This window comes from Pomacea canaliculata, linkage group LG4, assembly GCF_003073045.1.
Source record: "Pomacea canaliculata isolate SZHN2017 linkage group LG4, ASM307304v1, whole genome shotgun sequence".
Taxonomy (NCBI): domain Eukaryota; kingdom Metazoa; phylum Mollusca; class Gastropoda; order Architaenioglossa; family Ampullariidae; genus Pomacea; species Pomacea canaliculata.
The window spans coordinates 5,953,953-5,968,401 of record NC_037593.1 but is presented as its reverse complement, the minus strand read 5'-3'; the positions used below and the strand labels follow the sequence as shown (position 1 = coordinate 5,968,401).

The 14,449-nt window shown below is 36.8% G+C and overlaps 3 protein-coding genes across 3 annotated transcripts; 1 reads left to right on the top strand and 2 right to left on the bottom strand.

Annotated features, from left to right (window-relative positions):
* Positions 1-12: 12 nt before the first annotated feature.
* Positions 13-8,698, bottom strand: LOC112561260 (beta-glucuronidase-like). Its single transcript, XM_025233626.1, has 12 exons — positions 8,457-8,698; positions 7,833-8,009; positions 7,286-7,461; positions 6,578-6,720; positions 6,094-6,287; positions 5,454-5,582; positions 4,187-4,362; positions 3,751-3,900; positions 3,245-3,332; positions 2,678-2,854; positions 2,218-2,353; positions 13-1,435 (listed from the first exon to the last, which is right to left on the bottom strand). Exons 1-12 carry the CDS (start codon positions 8,661-8,663, stop codon positions 1,302-1,304), a joined length of 1,887 nt encoding a protein of 628 aa, XP_025089411.1. The 5' UTR covers positions 8,664-8,698; the 3' UTR covers positions 13-1,301.
* A 90-nt stretch (positions 8,699-8,788) lies between these two features.
* Positions 8,789-10,404, top strand: LOC112561267 (ribosomal protein 63, mitochondrial-like). The gene is made up of 3 exons (XM_025233639.1): positions 8,789-8,931; positions 9,315-9,426; positions 9,698-10,404. The coding sequence occupies exons 1-3, from the start codon at positions 8,864-8,866 to the stop codon at positions 9,851-9,853; spliced, it is 336 nt and encodes a 111-aa protein (XP_025089424.1). The 5' UTR covers positions 8,789-8,863; the 3' UTR covers positions 9,854-10,404.
* On the bottom strand, positions 9,996-14,412 carry LOC112561266 (beta-glucuronidase-like). The gene is made up of 4 exons (XM_025233637.1): positions 12,684-14,412; positions 12,366-12,523; positions 11,860-12,065; positions 9,996-11,283 (listed from the first exon to the last, which is right to left on the bottom strand). Exons 1-4 carry the CDS (start codon positions 12,836-12,838, stop codon positions 11,146-11,148), a joined length of 657 nt encoding a protein of 218 aa, XP_025089422.1. The 5' UTR covers positions 12,839-14,412; the 3' UTR covers positions 9,996-11,145.
* Between the last annotated feature and the right edge of the window lie 37 nt (positions 14,413-14,449).

The following is a 14,449-nucleotide window of genomic DNA, read 5'->3' as shown; positions in this document are numbered from 1 at the left end:
CACGATCTCTAATGTGGCAGACTGATAATAATTTAAATTTTATTAACTGCCATTGATATGCAATGAAGACTCAGCAGTAAAAAAGTTTGGAAATTGCACTTACCTTCTGTATTAATACCCTCATAACATTGGAAATGTACTTTAGAATTGTACAAAATGTTGCAACAAATCATCAAAGCATTAGGCATCTCTGTTTAAAACAATACAAAAATAAACTCATCTTTGGCTAAATTTGCAACTGCTATTCTGAATGTCATAAATCTCAAACATGTACACAAACAAGCATCATTTAAAAATTTTAAGCCCTTAAATAATCTAAAAAGATTTTTTCATAAGAATCATATATTCTCTGAAAGATGAGTCACATAACAAATGTTTATTCCAGAAATTAAAATCTTATTTGTTTTAGTTCTGACAGTGAGAGTCAAATTTTCTAAATAGGAAGTAATGGATAGATTTGTAAAAAAAAATTTAGGGTTTCTTCCTTATTAACTTTATATATACCTAGTATTCTCTTAGAAAATTTTGTAATTTGTGGTTTTCCATAAAAATGAGTAATGTTTTGTTCCAACTTGCACGTAAATAAAATATGTGACATGTATTTGTGCCTACTGAATAAAAAAGGGACTTGGGAAAATATATGACAAGTGAATTTAATGGAAGCATGTATAGAAAGGTGCATTTAACTATATATCTTCACCCAGCTTAAGACAACAAAAGTGCATCACAAAAATAGATTTTAAAAACTATGTAAATTGTATGTGCAAAATAAGTCATGCTAGAAAAGAGAAGTTTGGCCTATTTAAATCTGATGGAATAAAAGGGTACCGAGGTAAATTATAGGAAACCATGTCATGTCCATCAAACATCAGTGTCTCATAAAGTAAATTAAAACGTGATAAAAAAAAAAATCTATTCTAAAGTGTCAATATAAAATGTCAAGTTCTTATGTCCATTGCCAAATTTAAGCTGCAATAAAGAAGTGGAATTATATGATCAACTAAATCGTAGTAATTGGCAGAAACGTTTTGGCCTTTATGACAAGGGACAGCCTCTTACACACAATAATATTATGAATGTGCATAGCTTTAACCCACCTCTCAAATGTTTTCAGTTCGTTTTATATAAAATATAAATGCAATTATAAAAATACAAGACTTTATAATAAATTTTTTAGATTTCTTAGTCATGCAAAGAGTGTCATTAACAATAATGCCTAGAAAAGAAGAATAACTCCCCATGATGCGTTGAGAAATCACAGTGTAAAATAGACACTGGCACCCTGCGAAGACCTAGTAAACCTAGTGGGACTGAAAATAGAGAGTAGTGCTGTTGGACAAAGAGAGGTAACGTGCTCGCAGCAGATGACCAGCAGCTTTTGGCTGACGTTGACGTGTCAACACACCTTTTTTGTTTCCAACCACACGTCTGACATCTGCAGAGAAAAAGGAAAAGATTTGCTGAGCCACCAGTGAGAGCAGCCATTGTAAAGATGTATTCATGTGCTACCTCTGTAAACTCTACAACTAGAGTTTGTACAATTTGATCAAAGCACTGTTGTTGGTTACAATAAGGGTTTTAATGCTCTGTTTAATTTGGATGAGAATACACACATGCAGGAGGATTCTGGCTACAATATGTTCACTCTATATGACATGGATGACAAATTTACAAGTGTAGTATTAGAAGAGCTATGAAGGCTAGTGGGAAATAAAGATTTTCGTAAATGACGTGAGTGTGACTACCTTAAAATGTTTGAAAACCAAGTAAAGTTGTAAGCTTGCACCCAAAAAAAGATAATGATCATAGTTTCACATTGCCAGGAACTTGAGTTTCAAATGTAAATGGTGGAAAGGATTTGCAATCTGAGGAAAATATTTTAAATAGTTAAAGTATGATAAAGACTGATGACCTCACACCCTGCTTCTCTGTACACTCAGTGTGGAGATGTGGTCACCTATACAAATGTTCTGTGACAGCAAATATTTTAATAGTACTTTAACCCCCAAACCAGGCTCAAAGCATTTTACATACATGAACATGCACAAAACAAATACACAACATAAGACACACACACACACAACACTGTGGAAGAAATTGGAATACCAGAAAAAAACCAGGGTAGGGTTTTCTCTTTAGTGTGAGCATGCACATGTGCAGGCATACATGTATAATGCATGTAATCATAAGAAACAAACAATTTCAAACATTTTTTACCCTGTGTTGTCATGAAGTCTGCAAAATTCCAAACCATCTCCCCGACCAAGAACTGGGTACGGTACTTGTCAAAAGTCTTATGATACTCAGACATAAATGTGTTCTGGTACTCTTCTGTGAAGACAAATTCAGGATACTGCAACCCAAAAGCAGTACAATCAGTTACATGTAAAATCAGTATATTCCTTCTTATTTGTTTCTTTCCTGTCACTGAGATAAAGCTTATGAATGATTATGAGTGTTTGTGTAGTTTATTTACTTTGGTTTACATCACTTCCAGGTGCCTGTTTATATTGATGAATCAAGATTGTTTGGAAGAGATGCAAGATTTGCCTTTGCTTATAAATAAATAACAGAGACTTGTGTACCTTTAAGTCAGGAACAGAGTCAGCACTACAGTAAAGATCATTGATTTCTGGTCAAAAGCTAAATAAAGGAGAGATATAAACAAGAGGTGCACCTCATGTAAGCCAGGCACAGTGTCAGCACCATATTCAGTAATGATGATGGGTTTCTGGTGAACAGATCGCCAGCCCTCTAAATCTGCACTGAGTTGTAGCTGTATGACCTCTGTATGGCCTGTGTCACTATACCAGCCGTAGTAGCGGTTCACACACAAAATATCAACAAACTGTGTCTGCAACATAAATGAATAAACTATACTTAAGTTCATATTTGTTTGTCATGCAAATATAAAAAGATGCTAGCAGATGTAGAAACATCTTGACACATTTTGTTGGTGGTCTAAAAATATTATTCATTTGGTCTCAATTTATGTGTAAAAAAAATGACCTTTTGTAAAAATAATTACTGTGAGATTGTCTTTCAAGACTAAATTCTACCTGACAGGATAACAGACAACAGCTAAATCTCTCTTTTTAAGCCCTGTAATAGAAAATACGAAGATGATTGTGAGAAAGACTTTGCAATTAAGATATAAAAAAACTTCAATAAAGACATCAAAATATTGCACCAGCTGATGGGATCAACTCATTATCCTTGTGGAGTTTTTAAAAAAAGGACTTACTGCAACATCATTGGTGTAGTCAGCACTTGCAACAAATGTCACAGGCCTTTTGGCTTTGTCCACATCTCTTGTATGGGCAATCACATCTCTGTGCAAGAAAGTTCCAGAGACATGTCTAACATCCAATACACAAGTTATGTAGTTGAGCTTGTATGCACAAACATACACATGTGCATAATGATACATGCATATATGAATATATGTGAGCAGATGTTTGAACCTATACAAATACACCTGAAAAGAGCAATTATCATACAACCTCAGATGAAAAGTTCATTTCTTTTACCTGTTAACAATAACCCCCTAAAATTTACAAGCACACACCTACCTACCCACCCATACACACACAAAATGACCTAAACATCGCTACACCCCTTCACACACGACACCGTGTGACAGAAATATTTTGACAAAGGAACAGAAATTTAATGCTGTCATGTAGTTAAAAAGTAGTGATGCTCATTGAATTGTTTCATCATGCAAATTTGACAGAAGTTTTGGCTTACCTGAAGTAAGCTTCTGCTTCTGGGAGATATGATGAAGGTTCATTTGCTACTGACCAAATGATGACCGATGGCCGATTTTTGTCACGCTGTACCATTTCTGTCATGACGTCTTTGTGATGGGCCAGAGAAATGGGACCAAAATTTTGAACCCTTGTTTGAAGGAGAAAGCAGTTTAAAATGATGAGAGGAAAAAGCTAAAAAAAAAAAACCAACAACCAAAAACTACAAAATATCAACGAACAAACACCTCAAAATAACAAAAGATATTATAAGAAAACAAAATTTTGCAATTAAAAATTAAATTACAATGTGTCTCTGCAAATTTTAAAATCAAACTTTTCTTTTTCCACATTCTTACATCAGTTCAACCATCAAATGTCTATCATCCATGCAAAAGAGTCTGAAATTTTCATAACATCGTAATTATATTCCTTACTGTGATATTCCTACTCCTGGAGACTCATCAATAACAACGATTCCCTGCAGGTCAGCCTGGTCCATGATTTCCTCAGCATACGGGTAGTGAGATGTGCGGAAGCAGTTAGCACCCAGCCATTTCATCATGTTGAAGTCCCGTGCTATTAATGCATAGTCTAGCCCCTTGCCACGTATCTGAGGGAGGAGAAAACCCCAGAAAAAAGGTGTTGATAGAAATCTGCATCATTCCAGGGAAAACTATATTAGCATTAATAAGGACAATTAAGAAAACAATTAATGCATTCTACCACCTTAGTTTTTCTGCCAATAGAAGTTTGTGCTGTGACATGCAAATATAGTGCCCTTGACATGGTGGACCCTTTGCTTTTAACTTCATACCCCACACATCCAATAGAGCCACTTGGCTGAGAGACCATGACCTTACATTCCTACCAATCTTATCAGGTTAAAAAATCAACATTAGCAGATATAACAGTCACAACTTTAGACCTTAACCTTATTTTCCTACTATCCTCCTCAGATAAGAATTCCTTTTTTTTTTTAAAGTGAGATTGCACTACGAACATGACTGAGTGATCATCATCACTTTCACAACACAAATCACACACTTAAAGATGGCACTACATATATATACATCTATGTAAAAACAAAAATAGGAAAAAATTCCTTACCTTTCACCCATGAAGTCACACATACCACACACAAATACATGTACATCTCCCCTGGCATACACACGTAGATCATACATTATACATCATTTCAGTTTCATGACTTACTGAAATGTAGAGACAAACAAAAACACAAACATGAGCATGCACAAACACATAAATGGATGCACACTCACAGACTTAAATTGTACTACACACGGACTGCCCAAAGAGACCAAGGAGGTGCATTCAATTTTCCGTCCTGTCTGATGCCACAGCAGAGTTCAGTGAGGCTACTAATTCAGCATAAAATCTCTTCCGATGCAGAAGAGTTCTTTAGGTTAAGCATTACAGACCTAACTTTGGAGAGTAGATGGCTGGGTTTGGACAAAAACTACAATGGGTACCTATTTGATCAGGTCAAACTAAGTTTAGTTTAGTTTAGTCCTTGTTACTCTTCAAGAAGCATAGGGCTGCAGGTCAAACTAAAGGTGACTGAAAAAGAGTGAATGTTTCACATGGTTCACAAACAGTGACAGTGGCCATGGGATCTTAACTATGACATATCCCTATCTGCCATTATCAGATAACTCACTGCTAACAGACAGTGGTACATACGTCTGCATCTTCATGCTTGTCTACTCCAAGGCAATAGAAGGGGCGTCCATTGATAAGCAGCTGCGTATCAGTCACAGCCACTGTTCGAACCCCAAAAGGTTGTCGGTATATGTCCCCAGAGACATTGACCTGTAACAATGCTCAAATACTTAAGAAGACAGTATATATTCTTTTCATTTGGAGCATTTACAAATACCAGTCGCCTGGCACATGCTTCACGATGTGTGAAAGACCCATGTTACATCCTGTCAAAGGGTACAGAAGTATACTACACAGAACATTTTTGTGTGTGTTGTCATAGTGTCTAAAGTTGAATACAAAAGAGAAATGTAACAATATGTACTAACATATTCTCTATTTTCCTATTTAGTAAAAGTTATGCAGAATAAAAATGTATATAAAAATATCTAGAATATTAATGCCTACATTAAAAAAAAAAATTATACTGTAGTTCTAGCACAACACACTTCATTTAAAACTCCAAAATTATCATTTATCTTCATTTACTGCAAGTTTTACTTTATTTCATTATGCTGACTATAAATTGTGATAGTGAACTGCTTTCATCTAAAGTAATGTTAAAGTCCATGTTGCCTGGATTCTTTTAAAAATTATTCTTATGTAAAAACCAAAATCTTACCACTAGTGTGTACATGTATCCAGGATCACTAGGCATGCTGGTGTAGGGCCACCACAAACGGACATTAGGAATGGTCACAGTGCCCTGAAGCTGGTTGTACAGCTGCACCACAGTACGCCCCTCCTTGCTGACTACGGACACTTGAACAGCTCCTGGTGCACCTCCAGCAGTGGTGATCTCATAATTCACTATCCCTGACCATGAAATAGTTCAAACACTTATCAACAGTTAATATTTTATCAAAAGGAGAATTGTTGAATAGAAAATGAGAAAGAGCAAATGTGTGTGTGGCTGTAGGGTGTTAATGGTGGTGTGTTGCATATGTGTGTGTGTGTGTGTAAAAGCAAGAAAAAGTCTACAATTTTTGGCAAGGAATATTAGGATATAATTTACGTGAGTACCCTAGAGTTCCAGGACACCTGAATGTGATCAAAGTAGGCCTTCTTTACGTATATTTAAAGATAAGAAGGTTTAAAGTCCATACCATCTCCACCACTAATGCTGGTGACAATAGTAATGTCATCAATGTATGTCTGTGGGGTGGTGTACAGATGCACATGGCGATGAATGCCAGCATAGTTAAAAAAGTCCATCTGCAGTTGCTGAGTGAAGTAGCCTACAGGATACCTGTCCATCACAAAAGGAAACTTGATTTTATCACTTTACTAATTATTTGCTTACTTCTGCAAATAAAATTGCAAATTGAGGCAGATAATAGAAAATTATATCTACTGCAATAAAGATTTTGATGTCACTGTTTATGATGATTTTGTTATATCAATATTTATCATCAAGATTTTCTTCTGCAAGAATTTGTTCTATATGTTGTTAAAATAGTTAGTAAATTATTATTGTTCTGCTATCATTTGTTTTCTCCTTCTGATAACTAATAATGTAAAGGAAAAACATATCATACATGTATAAATATAAAAAAGTTACTCATTCTTGATGAATAATATAACAATATGTAGCATAATATTAATAAGCAATGTGATAAAGTTCAAAACAACTATTACAATTATTATTATACATAGAAAATATTACATTTATTGAAACTTATAAATTATATCACATATAAATATAGAGCACTGATAGTGCTCTTAATACTTTTTAATTTTAGCTCACATTTGAACCAATTAAATTGTTATACAAAAATTGTACATTGAGTGTATATTGTGCAGCTTTATATTACCTTTTAACATCATGTTGAAAACTTAAGGATCCAGGGGGAAGGGTGGTTGGCAAGAGAGTGTTGTTTACAGCCACAGTCACACGGTTTGGTCCACTCAAGTTCACCACTGCATTTATTGCACCTTCAAATGGAAGGTGACCTCCATCATGGGTCATAACTTGTTGTCCATTCACCCACTAAAAGAAGGATAAATGGTGAGTGCAACCTGTCATTGTGGGATTCATTCTCTATGTTGTAAAATTCCATTTCTTAAAAAACTTAAAGCATTCAAATTTAAAAGATATAATATACTCCTCGCTTTATCAGAGTGAAACCCCCACACTCTTGACATCACTCATGTTCAATAAATTCTTTTTCTCACACAAGTTATTGCTTTTATTACCTTAACCATGTTTTAATTGTGAGGAACAGGAACGTTTTATTTTCAATCAATAAATTGATTGATGAACCATCGAACACAACCTTAATCTGTATATTTAAGGAAAAATATGACACAAGAAATATAAGAATGCACAAATCATGAAAGGTCACAGCAAACATGACCCACCACAATGGCATAATAATGAGCACTCCCAAATCTCAGGATGATGCGTTGGTTGATCCAGTTTGCAGGAACAAAAAATTCTCTGTCGTACCACACCCAACCTACAAAATCTCTTAGGTTTTTGTCAGTGGTAATATCATTGTAGCTAGATGGCACTGGCATAGTGAGGACAGGTCCTGTCTAAAAAGCAAAATAAAAAAAAAAACACGAATTTTTATTTTTATCATGCTTTGCAAATCCAAGAATATCAAATGTACTATAGTTAAAAGTTCGTACAACGTCGTGAAGTAATTATAGGTGCAAAGAAAGGTAAAGGAATTGTGAAGATCGACCTTCTGATTACTTTAATCGGGTGATAACAGCTTTAACAACAATGCTTGAGTCTCAATCGTATTAGAAACTGTGTGCTCAGCGGTTTCATTATGTTATCAGATTTATTTTACTTATACAGTACGTTGCAGAACTGGCATGATCCTAGCTAGATCTTGATTGCGTGATCAATGTGAAAAGCAAACATTCGAAGGCTGCAAATTCGGAAAGCCAATTAATACAGAATTATTCGAAATTCAAGCAAATAACCAAAGGAGCACATATCTTATTTCGGAAATAATGCTACTGTGCACTTACCGCCTCAAGTGGTTTTGTCCACCACTGATCCACAAAACTCTGGTTTCGCGACGATGACGCATCTGCTCTGAAATTCCACATGCCATCCAAGGTTTTGACTGTTCTACTTTCAGAATCTCGAGGATAGAGGATTCCTTTTAGCAAAACTACATCACATAACGCTGAAATGCACGCAAGAAGCAATAGCAGCCGCCACCCGTTCGCCATTTTGCAGTTTGAAGCTTTATCACGTGAACAGTCTATTTATAGATCAGGTTCAGCTACTCTCGTGGAAAAGGGTCTGCGACCGTGAGGAAAGGAGAAGTGGTATCTGCGATATTATCTGTCTATTTTTCAAACAGCTATTCAGTCAGTCTTTACTAGGTAAATATATCGTGGTGAGACAGGGGGCACAAAACTGCTAAAATATGTTCCTGACAAAAACTCTTCAACTGTACAAAAGATATCGTCGAGTCCCAGGTCTTCTATTTGCAGGGTAAATAGAGAACTGCCGCACCAACGTGCTTATTTATATATTAGTGATTGTTAGCACAAAAAATATTACTGTAGTTAATGCAGTAGACTAAAAATTGTGTGACCATAATGAGCTAAGATTTTTAGGTTGGATTTATTCGTTAGATCGCCAATGGTGACTAGAAAATAATCACGATCAAACGATTAGTTTCATTTACATTTCCCTCTCTAGCTAAAACTTATTATATATTGATGATAGTCAAATGTTTTACTGTATTATAAACCAAAGATACCATATTAGATGAAAAAATGGGTACACAATCCCAAGTACACATGCATCTGTACTAGAAACATTTTGTGCCTTAACTTGTTTGTGTGTCTGTGTTTTGTTTTTTGTTTTTCCAGAAAGAACCGAGCATATCCCTATATCAGTGTAAGTTTAAAGCGCCAGGCCTTGAGATGGCTTCTTCTTGAGCAAGACAATGTCGAACTACTTGCAAAGCCGTACCTTACTCGGGTGAGAATATTACTGAACTGAGTTTTACATTGTTGACCATAGCTGAGATTATGTGCTTGTTTATACAAAATTGCTAACAACTCTTTTCTGTTTATTTTGAATCAGGGTAGCAACAGGTCAGTGTCAATGCTACCTGCTAGGAATAAATTTTGTAAACTTTGGGGTTCTGGAATCCTCCCTCCCACACCAGATTGCCTTTTCAAGTATTATTTTTGATGAAAATAATATGTAAATATAACAGTATAGTAATAATGACAATATGATTTTTCAGGAAGAGAGTGAAGGTCATACGAAAGCATTTAAACAGCTTACAAATTCGCCATCATTCATCCAGATCAAATCAGAGGAAAGCGCTGCCAAAATGTTACCTCACAAATTCACATCTGATCTTCTGAATCACATAGAGAGAGGAAATAAATGGGAGTAACCAAAAGTCAAGAATGTTTAGAATGGTATTGCTTTAAGTGACTGACTTTGCTGTTTCATTGTATACTCTGAGTGCTCCTGAATGGTAGTATGAAAGGCATTCATGATGAATAGAGAAATGAAACAAAGTGGGTATTTGAGTGGTGATCATGATTTTGTATGTGTGAAAACTCATGGTTACTTGGTTTAGTATACAAAACAAAAGGGTGTAGAGTAACAAAATTAGTAAAAATACTGAAATAGCAGTTAGTATTCCTTTTGACAATACTATCGGTATAATTAAATAAAGATAATGTGTAGAAACTAAAGAGTGTATTATTAGTATTGTTAAGTGGTGATGCTCATTTTTGATCTGGTTTACACCCTCATTTTATAGATGTGTAGAGGGCCGGTAGTCCGGCGTTGTTGTTGTTAGTTTTGGAGGAGCCGTCGGCAGATCAGAGAGAGCGTAGACATTTGACAGTAGGGGAGAAAACTGAGAAGAGAAGGTGCAAGACAAGCGACGCAGCCGTGACTTTTGTTCTAGCCTGCATTAAAGAGTTGTGCAACTTCTGACAGGTTCCTGCCTTTCTGGTTTGAGTGTTGGACTGTTGCGGTCATTGTTCAAACACCCCTCCCACCATTCGGTTACTGATGGAAGATGGTTTTATTTCACCCTGGTGCAATTGCCTGTTGTGCAATTTGATGTACGTGTTTGTGTCCAATAGATTAGAATTAGATAATACACCTGCTACTACATACACTGCAAAAAGAGGCCCAAGAACAAAGCCTTTAGGCACCCCATAGTTTGAATGAGCAAGCGATGTGATGCCTACAAGGATGGGTGTGATCAGTAAGGTAGTAATCAGGTGCTAAAATATATCGTGTGTCATATACTGGATGATGTCATTAGGAAATACTTGCACAGATCATTAAGATAACAATTTATCTCAGAGGGCAATTCAGGGCAGCTCAAGGTGAAAGCACAAAACAATACCATAACCTATCCGTATTTGACAGACTCATGCATTCATGTTTCGGACAGCTGCATTCATTCAAACATAGTAACATTCACAAGTTACATGGCCGAAACAACGAAGAGCAGCCTCAGCTGGTCCTGCATGCAGGTACACAAAAATCGGCAGACCAATGGGAGTTAATATAATATTATTAAGATAATTTTTTCCAGATGACTAGTGAGTTCGGTACAAGATTCTTATTGTTACTACCTTCTCCAGTTAAACTGAGTGAATAAACAATTTTTATTGTCGCGATTTTCCGGCACATAAACAGTTGCATTCGTTACACAAACACTTAACATACATCTGCATCCTCGTGTTTGCCCACACCCAGGCAGTAGAAGGGACGACCGTTGATGTACAGCTGGCTGTCGGTGACGGCGACTGTTCGAACACCAAGCGGCTGACGGTAGACGTCACCGGAGATGCTTACCTGCATAGGCACAACCAGTCACGGGTTCACAGTGCAACAATCAACAATCAACCATCAATCATGAACCAAATACGGTTACTGTAAAGAACTTGAGAACACAGTAACTGTACTGACATATTTTGTATATTTGTGTTGGGTTTTTTTTTTTAAATTCCAATATTTTGTTTAATTGATAGTTGGTCAGAGGTAGGTAGTAGGAAGATTTTTAAAAACTTAAATTTAATATGAAATATAAGTTTTAAAGACACTGCATGTTATTCGTTTTAAATTAAGTAAGGAATACAGATCCCGTAGCAGGTGTAATTTGTGAGCATTGCTAGAAAGGTTTGAAATTCTTCAATCGATGTGTCCTGTATGCCAGTAAATGCACGAAACAGGGGCGAATCTCGTTTCCATGGCAAACCCGTTCAATTTCATCACTTTTTTCAATTTTCACGGTCTGAACTTTATTATGGACCAAGGGAAATATGCGCAAGGGTTACGATTCCTCGCCCACCCACTTTTACAGCAAATATTTCTTAGCCATTCAGATTTGTGTAACCTTCATGTGACCCTCAATGCCAAGAAAACTCTGACCTTAAGCGTGATGTACATGTACCCGGGCTTGCTGGGCTTGCTGGTGTAGGGCCACCACAGGTGGACGTTGGTGATGGTGATGGGGCCCTGAAGCTGGTTGCTTTGCTGCGCTACAACCGTCCCGTCCTTGTTGACTATGGCCACCTGCACATCTCCTGGTGCTCTGGCTTGACCTCCCATTGTGGTTATGTCATAGGTCACAATACCTGCACAGGACACATGTCATAGGTCACAATACCTGCACAGGACACATCACACATGTCATAGGTCACAATACCTGCACAGGACATAATGGGACAGTGTAAAATGAAAAAAGTAGGATATTACAATGAGGTGTTGAGACATGGCCAGTAAGTGGGATCTCATCATACATAATTAATCACTAAGCAATGTTAACTGAAGATGATGATGTTAGTGGACTATGGAATAATGAGAGTGATTGCAAAAGATTGTGAAAAGAGAGCTGCACGTTAATCAAGGGCAGGAGTCGCCCTTCCAATCCATACCGTCCACACTATCTCCAACATTATTAAATGAGGTGACAATAGTGATGTCGTCGATGTAGGACCGTGGGGTGGTGTACAGGTGTACATGGCGGTGAATGCCAGCGTAGTTGAAGAAGTCCATGTGCTGCATCTCCTGTATGATGTAGCCTGGAGGATACCTGCACAGACCAGAAGAAGGCTACTCAAGAAACCTTAAGGAAACATGTAAAAAATTGCTTATCTAGAAACCCTGAGATAACAATAACATTCCCTGCGGCAAAACAAAAAGACTTTCCACACAAAACGCCACAAAAATTCCGATGCGGATGGATGGCTCACTTTTGAGGGTCGCTCCCGAATGTCAAAGATCCGGGTGGCAGTGTGGTGGGAGACAGGGTGTTGTTGACGGCCACAGTCACCCGATTTGCTCTGTGGAAATTTGCCACCCCATTTATTTCAGCTTCAAAGGGAAGGTGGCCGCCGACATGTGTCATCACATACTGTCCATTGACCCACTGCCAATATATATGACACCTGTGTCAAATCGTGCTTCCATTGACCACTGACAAAACACACTATTGACACGTGTCATTACATATTTATTGACATGCTGACAGAATACATAGCAGTGACATGTAACTTTAAAAAGCAAACACAGATTTGTACAGGAAAGGTTAGTGGGTTGCTGATGTTTTACCCTAGATCAGGTTTGTCATGGCGTTTCAGCCTAGCCTTGCAAATTGGTGGCATTACTATATATATATATGGTCTTCAAGAATCAATCCTTGAGCAGCAAAGTTCAGGTTCTAGTCGAGTTTTATGAGACAAGTTCAACTCACCACAATCGCATGATAATGAACGCTCTAGTTTCTTGAATAAACAACAATGGTGAACATGAGCATTAACAAATTGGTTGAAAAGTGTAAGCCCAAGATGTTACAATTTTTATAGTTTTAAAGAGAAGTACTAAATACTATTTTTTGTTGAAACAGTTTTGTGTTCTAGTATTATCGTAATATCCATTGTCAATTTAAAAAAAAATTATTCTTCCAGATTTGGATGAATCTATTCCTGACAAAATCTTGCTTGAAAAAATGTTGTCACTTGGTAAAGCCAGTTCACCATCAGGTTCCCTGCAGATAAAGCCTACTGTGCTTGGAGAACGTCACGACCCACACATGCTTGCTCAGGTTTTGGGGATCAGTCCATGTAATGCTTCACTTGGTGCAAATTTCAGAGCAGTTTCAAAGGGCATTGTGGACAACATTTTTCATCTGATGTCTCCAGAATTATTGGCTAAGCATGGAGTAAGTAGAGTGATTGCCTCTGGTTCAGTTTTGTCTCAAAATACTCTGGTCCACAAAAGGCTGGAAGACACTCTAGGTGAACATATGGAGCTTGTTCATGGCAATGCTAGCGATTCAGCATTTGGTGCAGCTAAAGCAGCACTGGTGGCTGTCAGGGACAGTGAATAAGACAACAGGCTGCACATTTTGAGCTAGAAACATGTACATCTAGCCATTATTTGTGTCTAAGTAAAAGTTGTGTGATGAATTATAACAAAAAAGAAACCTTATCAGCATTGTGATGAGTTATTTTATTTGTTAACATTCCATTCAGTGCTGTGAAAGATTTAGTGTTAGAAGTAGTTTATCAAAATGTGTCATTGTTATCCGATGCTAAAAAAAAAAAAAAACAAAAAAAAAAACCCAACCGTCTTGCGGGAAAGCACCCACATTTTACATTCACTGTGCTTTGTTTTTGGTTTATCAGTGTAAGTGTCACTTTTCAGGTATAATGAAAATGATTTTTTTTCAATCCCAAATATACTCGCACATTGTTCATGCATGGATTTAGTTGTATAAACTGTAAAACTAGCTATTGGACAGGTAGTTACAGAAGAGACAACAACTTGAATTTGTATTGACTCATAAATACAGTCAAATGCTTGTAGATGATGGCATCATCAACATAATAAACATGCTCCTCAGTGAAATGAAGGAGTATTGGTGCATCAATAATCTGGATGTATTAACAGTTGTTTAATATTTGATGGGATGTAATAAATAAAGAACATTTTGAAAATCAAGATGAAAGTGAAGTGG